This window comes from Carcharodon carcharias, chromosome 25 (genome assembly GCF_017639515.1).
Source record: "Carcharodon carcharias isolate sCarCar2 chromosome 25, sCarCar2.pri, whole genome shotgun sequence".
Classification (NCBI taxonomy): domain Eukaryota; kingdom Metazoa; phylum Chordata; class Chondrichthyes; order Lamniformes; family Lamnidae; genus Carcharodon; species Carcharodon carcharias.
In genome coordinates this window covers 111,543-120,652 of record NC_054491.1, presented here as the reverse complement: position 1 = coordinate 120,652, position 9,110 = coordinate 111,543, and the positions used below count along the sequence as shown (strand labels likewise).

The 9,110-nt window shown below is 40.1% G+C and overlaps 1 protein-coding gene across 2 annotated transcripts in view; it reads right to left on the bottom strand.

The window, feature by feature from the left end:
- Nucleotides 1-6,851: 6,851 nt before the first annotated feature.
- LOC121269657 (sialic acid-binding Ig-like lectin 12) overlaps nucleotides 6,852-9,110 on the bottom strand; it is a 74,886-nt gene continuing 72,627 nt past the window's right edge. For both annotated transcript variants that reach the window (XM_041174433.1, XM_041174434.1), the window contains exon 10: nucleotides 6,852-8,056. In XM_041174433.1, the coding sequence (XP_041030367.1) occupies nucleotides 7,919-8,056 (138 nt within the window). In that variant the 3' untranslated portion in view covers nucleotides 6,852-7,918. The remainder of the gene's footprint in view (nucleotides 8,057-9,110) is intronic.

The window sequence follows — 9,110 nt, the reverse complement described above, 5'->3', positions numbered from 1 at the left end:
TCACAACTTGCTGCATTCAAAAACATTTCATTTTCCCTCTGGTTCAGAGTGTCAAGAATTCTGTGTATCTCCTTCCCAACCAAATGCATGAGTGGAGATTCTTTCCTACTCTCATCATTTCATCTTGAAACCTCGGGCCAAATTTAATGCCCCCACTCCACCAATCCCACCCCCCTGCCCCCCCACCCCCCCAAAGACAAGTTCAGGGGCTGGGGGAGGGAGTGGGTGGGAGTGGGGGGTGATGAGTGTGATCAAACCGGAGGGTGTGGAATGGAGGTCTTGCTGCCTTCCTGCCTCTTTCTCATTAAGTCCGGGGTGGGAAGGCTTGCAGGTGGCCTACCCACCCAAAGGTCACTTAAGGGCCTCATTCTACCGCCCCTTGCATTCAACCAGCGGAGGAGGGGAGACTCGCCATCTGAGACCGCCCAGCAAACCCTGTCAGTTCTGCCTGTGGCCTTTCTGGAGGAAGGGAGGGGGTGGGTGGTGCTCCTCTCTCTGACAACCCCATCCCACTCTAGTTACCTGACTCCAGAGAATCCATTGCGGATCCTCTGGGTTGGCCCCACTGCAATACCATTGGTTGCCATCACTCCCAGTGGCGCTATGACATAGTAGAGCTGCTGACTTCTGATAGGATGCCAGATCTCTGGGGTGGAATATCTGCCCCAGACATGGCAGTGCAACAATTGAATGACCCTGGGCATGCCCAGAGACCCAGCAGCAGGATTTCCACTGCTAAATAGAAACATTATTCCATCAGGGCTTGCAGCGATCATGTTGGTAGAGCTGCCACGAGATTTCGTAGTGAATGATGGGTCCCCCATCCACCACATTAAATTCCACCTCTCGTCAGCAATTTTGGCCAGTAAATGACAAATGAGAATGCTTGAGACTGAGTGTGAATAACAGTCAGTGCTGACCGTCACGATCTGGCACATGCATGATGGATCAAATGGCCTCCATCTGTGCTGTATCGCCCTTTGATTCTATATATCTGATGCCATGTTGCTAGACACTCACAACTATGTATTCAAGCTCAGAGCTGACTGCCTCTTGTCAATATTATGCATGTGGAACTAGGTTTGAACAAAAGAGAACAGGGACCTCTTTTTACTAGTTAGCTGTTCTTTGGGTTCCTTTGGCAACATATCTTCCAGCATATTGACCTTTTATATCTCAATTAGGAGCTGACATTCAATCATGACATAATGTCCAAATCAAGTATTGCTCTGCTGGTTGCATATGTAAATACACAATAAAGCCTTAAACTTTGCAGAAGGTAATGGTTAAACTGTGAAACCACAGTTTTTAGTAGGTATCTAAGAGGAAGTAACAAGCTTCGAGGAGCTAACCTATGAAGTTGGAAGACCAAAATAAAACTAGTTTTTAAATATTTCCTCAGCACCAAGACTGGGGTATAGTCAGTAAATTGTTAGTAGGCACCACCTAATATTTACATAAGGCTGCATGTAACAACTTGAAGAAGAGGGCTTCAACCTAGTGGGTATCATGAACCTAAAGCTGCTTTTAGGACATTGTCCAAACAAACTCTACACTGAATTTAAATTAAAAGTATTTAATTTCAAGTATTAATTAAAATGAATTAATGAGACAGACAGGAGTTTTGATAACCGTTGAGGGCAATTTCAACTATTGTGGTTAAAACTGACTCTGCAGCTGCACATGATAAAAGTCAAATAGATTTCTACATCACAATCAAATTAATAAACATATTTGCAGATTTCACAATTTGTGGGGAACTTATTACTCGGTTCACACCATTCTGCCATATTGAAGGAAGCCTTCCGCTGGGCAGCTCAGGTGGTGACCTGAATCAAATTGCAAGCTCATTACTATATTTGACCTGGGTCCTTTGATGACCCCAGGCCCCCAATGCAATTTAGAGGGTCAACTAGACAGTGCCCTTTTTCCTTGGGCCTACCTACCTGCTTAGCTGGGTTGGTCCAATATTGTGCCAGCCCTGAGCTGGCAAGATTCAGTGGTGTGCCCTGTTGGAGTGAGCAGCTCGCTGGTGGCAAATTAATGAGACCTAACTTTGAAAGCGAATTTCCATACAGCCGGTAAGCTCTAGAGGTCAGTCTGTGCACTCTGCGCCAGGTCATCAAGAGTTAAAATCTCCCTGAATGTGACAAAACCATGACTTTCACTATATCCAATATTTTTAAGCATGAACATTAAAATACACTTTGAACCAGCTGGAAAACACTTCTAAATGTACAAACAAGTGGCATCTTTGAAAGTTAATTTTTTTTCCGTTAAGTGAATTATAAAACAGGAACTGTCAGCATCTTATATGTTCCTTAAAATACCAGGTTTACCACATCATCATAGCATCTGCAATTATCTTTATTTAGGTGAGCCAGATGCATTGCTCAACAGTTTGCAAACATATAAAAAGTTTTACTGTCATGTTGTGCAACTAACTCTCAGGAGACTTTCAAAGCAATTGTTTCTCCTATTTACTTTTGGCCCACATTAGGCTTTTTGAGATGAAGATGTGATAGTATTCTTTTTCCATTACTTTGCAGCCTTCTATTTAGTTGAGGTTTACCACTTTTTCCGTGAACATTGCCTATTTTCTCCCTCCTGTCAGCATCAACTGACACAGGCACAGAAGTAACACAGACTTTGGCAGCCCATGTGTCACTGTTCCATTGCGTGTGAATTGAGATAGTGAATATGCTAACTGATCGACAGGATCACCTCTGTTGAGGTGACTCCCACCTAAACCAAAGGTAATTGTTTGTCCCTACAACCACACCACCCCCCTCTACTTCTCTCCCCCCACCCAAACCAACCCCACCCCCCCCCCCCCACCCCCACACACACACCTTAAACTAGCTTTTTTCACCCCTTCCTTGGATTCACCTAGTTCTGTTGAAGGGTCATGAGGTCTCGAAACGTCAACTCTTTTCTTCTCCGCCGATGCTGCCAGATCTTCTGAGTTTTTCCAGGTAATTCTGTTTTTGTTTTATAATTTTAGAAGTGGCAGTTTATCTTTTGCTGGTCTCAGGGGCACTGACAAAACTCATGTAGCTACAAATGAGATCAGGCAATTCAGAACATACAGAAGGTTAATCCTGAGGCTCTCATGGTCATACTATGCATATCACTGAGCATCAAATTAAAATTGAAAGAAAATGCAATGCACATAAACAGCTTGAGGCAGGATAGTAATACACCCTTGACAAAATATTAAATATATAAAACTATAATGTATACACAATATCTTGCATCCGCAATCACTTCCTGTCTGTGCACTTTGTCTTCCTGTCATCACATCCTTCCCACTTCCCCATTATAAATTCTTCATCTATACTGATTACTGTTTTTTCCAATGTAAATTTGTCATTCAGATTATACAATCTGACCAATTCCGAAGAGCATTTTCTTTAATTTTTTTTTCCCTCTGACATTTTCCCCATAGTAACTGCAATTTCAATGTTCAAGCAAGAGGTTTAACCAAAATATAAAAATCCAAAAAGGAAAGGACACATTCCACCATATGATCAGTTTGATCAATTACATTATCTTCTGTGTCTTTCAATGCCTCCATTAAAGTTTTCATTGGAAGGTATCAGACTCCCCCGAAAGACTGGACTTGGAGCTGATATTTTTGTTGAGACCTGTGACTCTGTGAACAGAATATAGTTTATATATTCTGTTCATATGCAAAATTTCCTATAGGACATATCAGCTCCTGTCATTCAACTAATAGAGATGGAAATTGTTCTACAGTTTCTTCAACTTTCTGCTCGGTAGCTTTTCTTTACATTATTTTCAAAAAGGCAGGGGACTAATTTCAAAAGCATAAAGTAAAATTTAGAATGATTTTTTTGAAAAAAAATTGCATCAATGTACATTTGTGAGGCAAATACATTGTTGCTTTAATAATAATATAAATAAAAAACAAAAAACTGCGGATGCTGGAAATCCAAAACAAAAACAGAAATATCTGGAAAAACTCAGCAGGTCTGGCAGCATCGGCGGAGATTGTTGCTTTGTTTTGTGGATCAGAGAGTGGAATGATCCCTATATTGGTACAAATAGGCCCAGCTGAAATGGGACCTCAGGCCTCATTTAAATCAGACCAGTCATCTGCAGATGACTGCAGTTTATTCCCAAGCAGCTTGCCAGTGATATGGACATCAATATTGGGCTGCTGATAGCAGCAACACAATGAGATCAGTGGCAGATAAGAGAGCCAGCACATTTGTCTCAGTTTATGTAACAATACGGGAACTTAGCAAGTATAATATTAAAAATCTTGAGCTGGGAACATACTTCCTGTCATCAAACCTTTCTTCCTGTTGTCATGATTTTTGGTTATTCATTCATGTCAACACATACCCCAGTGCTACTTACTAGGTCAGCATTTCCTATTCAACTATGTCAAATGCTTACAGAAGGTTCAGACCACTTGATGAATCTCTGCAGTGATTTTCTGAAGTTAAATTTCTCATGATCTTTTACAATATATATTTAAATTATATTGATCAACTGGCCATGCACAATTTATTAGTGATAATAAAGATTTTAAAGTACCTAATAGAGTATTATCTTCTCCCAGCAAACTTAGTGAGCAGATGCTGAATATAAGGGGACAAAATAATTGGGAATAGGGCAAATTGGATAGTACATTTAAAGATGGGTTAAATGCCCTTTTCTGTGCTGTATCATTCCATGATTATAATGAATTAGCCAGAAAAGTCCTGCATCTGTAGCATTTTCTGCCATATAACTTACTTCCTGTAACAACCACATATTTTTTGTTACAATCACATTTTCACTATCACACTTTCACCATCTCACTTTCACTGTCACACTTCCTTGATTAAAATAACAGCAAATTCATAACCAATAACCAGTCAGAATAATCTCTAATTACATTAAATGAAAATCTTTCTTCATAAATTTTTTCAACAGGTTTTAGCAAGTTTCTTGCAAGTTACAGAAAAGGGGGTCTCTCCTGTAAGGATTTGTGAATTTCTTTGTTTGCTCAAAAGACAAATAAAACAAACTTGAAGTTGAATTTTCAAAGTTGTATTCCAATTATCAACTTTTCAGTTTCTGCCTTACTTTCGGTTAGATTAATCACACCCATGGGGCAGAATTTCAGCCACGTCGGCCGGGCATGGAGGGGGCGGGGGGACAGTCAGGAAGCCAATTCTGACCCATGAACGATGCCGAAAGGTGATTTCATGCTGGCCGGCCAGTTCAGGTCTGCTCAGCGTGAAACACGAGTGGCAGGACTCAGTGCTGCCTGTGTGGGTGGTGGGTGGTTGGGGGGTGGGGGGAGGGGATCGCGAATGCGGAGAGCGCGAACTTCATGCATGCGCATGAGGGCCATTTACAAATATTCCTGGGACACAGAGCTGCCTCAGGAAGATGAACAGATTGCAAAAAAAAATTAAAGATTTTATAAATGTTATAAAACATGTCCCCTCATGTGACTCTGTCACATGAGCAGAGAAATGTTATTAATGAAACACTGAAGCTGTTATTTTATTTTTATTTGCTTTTGGAAACCTCATTCCACCCGTGGAGGAGGTTTCCAAAAAAGTGCAAAGGCCGCTTGGCCTTTTTGCCTAAGTTTGCTGGACAGCAAAAAAATTATTATAATTAACTTTTTAATGGCCTTACTAGGCCTTTTAATTGTCGGCAGGTGTGCTGCCGATTGAAATATCACGAGTGTGCGATGACTTCGGGACCCTCGCCCGACATCATCGCACATCCATTTACGCTCGGTCGAGTTGGGTGCACACCTACCTGCTGAGCTAAAAATTTTGCCCATGGTTTATTGTGTCGATGTTTTATTGAGACTGTTTTTCTTCTTCAGTGGGAGAGTTGGAGAATTTAGGTTTGTTTTTCGAAGTGTTTTGAACCTTACTGGGAAATGATGCTGAATCATTGGATGACTGCCTGCTTGGCGACTGCCCATATCTTCCTTCTCCTCTTCATTTTAGCCCAACTCCAATTAAAATAGTTTCCTTCTGAGAAGGAGGCAAACTATTTTGGGGTCAGTTCTTTTGCATAAACAATGAACTTCTGAATATTTTAGAAGGAGAATCATGTTTATTAAAGAATTAATAAAAAAAACAGACAGAATGTATTTAGTGCTTGTAAATAGCTAGTCAATTTAGTGGTAAGTTGTGGGACAATCCAAAATCATTCACAAAGAGGTTAGCTAAGGGAGCTGACAGGCACAAACATATTGTGGTTGCCTGAAAGTTCAAAAGAATCCAAATACAGCTTGTCAATTTCCTTGGCCCCTCTCCTCCGCAGTACTGCCACCCCAATGCTCCCAGGTTTTCCTTTCCATATGGGCCTTCTCCATCACAATGCCCACAAGCCCTAGCCCATCCGCCCAATGTTTCATGATCCACGGACTACCGTCAACATTCCAGGAACATAGGGCCCTGCTCTCAAAAACTCCATTGTTCCCAAACCCTTCATGCCCTCTGATCCCAGAAGGTCTCTCCAGCTATCATCTCCCAATAAGGTTCAAAACACTTAGAAAAACAAGACAACAATGGTTGTTGTAAGCTTTGAAGATTGGATTTTATTGGTTATTGTCCATAGAGTTGTCCAAACACATTCTCAAGAGATTCTCATGTTATGTTATCAAATTGCAGCAAATAATAACTCAGCACTGTGGGGCACCAGCTAAATTCATTCTAAACTACATGAGCATTTTTGACTGTTTTCAGTGCAACTACTTTTTATTTGAAATATGACATATTTGTGTGTTAGTTGCCTGCCCCTGGATTTTGCATATATGTAAAAGAGAAACTTTGACATAAAACCATGTTTTTGCAAATAGAAGAATGTTGTAAGTGTTAAATTGTGGCCGCATTACAGAATCTACTCTGTCTTCGCATGAAAAATAGAGCAAAATATAAATGGTTGTCATTTTCATATCGTGCAATCCTGGGTGCTGAATTTCCTGTGCAAAACATTTTGCGTTAACATTTTGCATTAAAATTTCCATTAAATATTCTTTATTTCATCTGTGAATATGAACATTTTTTGTAAACCTTTAATTTTGTACATTCAAGCAGTGAAATGTTGAATTTTTAAAGTTTTTTATTAGTTACATGCTTAGAATTCTACTGCTGAAATAGCTTTTTGTTATGTTACAATTTCTCATTAGTCTTTTGATGGCTCAGTACACAGTGCAGTGTAATTCTGAACCATGCAGGAAAACTGTTCAGACTTTGACCCTTGACCTGTTCTGAGTTAGCAAAACTCAGTTCAGATGGCAATTTTGTGACCATTGCATTTGTCCTCTTGTCCATGAGTGGCCATGATCTGGGCAGAAAAGCCAGCTAAGTTCCTGACTTCTTACTGTTATCCAGTGTCTCCAGCTGTAAAATCCATGGATGATAAGTGAGAACATGTGGTAATTGACTGTGGTGCTTTCCACAGCTGGACAGCCAGGCTTCTGAGAGGCTGAATCTGGGACCTTTAATTTTAAAAATAAGTTCAAAGCTTATGCTACACATAAACAAAGGGACAGTTTGTGGAGGTACCCAGAGAGCTGCAGGTACTAATGGAACTAGATGTCGCCATGACGCTACACCTAGTAGGAGAAGGAGAGACAAATTAGATTTTGGGGGATGGGGCATATGTTTCAAAATTTTTGACCCTTTATGGATTTCCAGCACCTTAATAAAAATGACTGATAAGATCCTATCAGCATCGTAGGAGACGCTATGAAATGACACACGCCCTCCTGCAGCTCAGTTCTAGTTCATTCCATCACAGTCCTTCAGTTTGCAGATGTTTGTTCCATCAATAAAGCATCTTCACTTCAGCAAGTCTTTTTTGTGAAGACTGGTGAGCAGTTTGTTATACATGCTGCAAATATAGAAGAAAGCTAATTTCTGTTGTACAGTCAAGCAGTTCTCAAATCCTGGCGTGAAATTCGGACTGCAGAGTATTCAGAGGTATCATCAACGTGTTTGTGAGGAGATGAACTATGGATGTATTTGAAGTCATTCCTGGTATTTTTCTCTTTTACATCAGGGAGGTGCTGTAACAAGTGTGAAAAATATATGAAGAAAACACACTCAATCTTTTTACAAAGCATCTGATGTATGTAGAATAAAACTGTAAAGTGTTGGAAACACTCTGCAGATCAGGTAGCATCTGTATAGAGAATGCAGCGAAGGGTTAATTCTTCAGGTCTATGACCCTTTTCCAGAACCAAAGGGTAAGATCTGAAATGCTAATCATAATTCCTTCCCCACAGAGGCTTCCTGATTAACTGAACGTCTCCAACATTTTCTGTTTCTATTTCAGATAAACAGTATTCTGCTGGATATTTTACCTTTTGCCTCAAAGATGGAGCCATATTGTATTCCTATTCCCACCTGTTTAAAGTGTTTTGCTGTGAGTTTCCCTACAACAACAATCCAATGTATGACCTGGATGTGGTCTACAGAATTCTCAGAAGCAAAAAGAGTAAAAAAAACTCTCCCTCTCCACCCCCAGTTTCTAGGTACCTTATCAGGCCTGGAAACTTATAAACTCATTGTTTTTTGTATAATTAAAGGAGGAAGGAATAAGTTTTGCACAAATTATAATAAATGGAGATCAAATCATTCATTATTTTGAGTATTGCTGAAAAAAGATACATGCTGTCAAAGCTTTTCATCTTGCACCCATCAGGACAGATGCAAGAATGGCAAATTTCAAAAGGCACAACAATTTATACTACATAGGAAATGAGGTGTTGATTGGCTGGCAAGTCAACTCAGATTGGCAATGTCTCAACCAATTTGAGCCGACTTGCCAATCAATCAGCAACCCTTTTCTTGCAGTATTATTGTTGTTCCCTTTGAAATTTGGCATTCTTGTCCTGATGAGTGCAAGACCAGAAACTTTGACAGCATGTCTCTTTTTTCAGCAATACTCACTATTTTGAATTAATTTTGGTAATAGGCTTAAACCAAAAATTGCAAGATAACAAATTTATATAGTTGTGAAGAACAGGATGCAACAGAAACTTCATCCACTCTTATCTCTGATTTTTCTGGTAAGTCAGCCATTGCATCCATGGCCCTGTCAATGGTGCTTAGAATTGG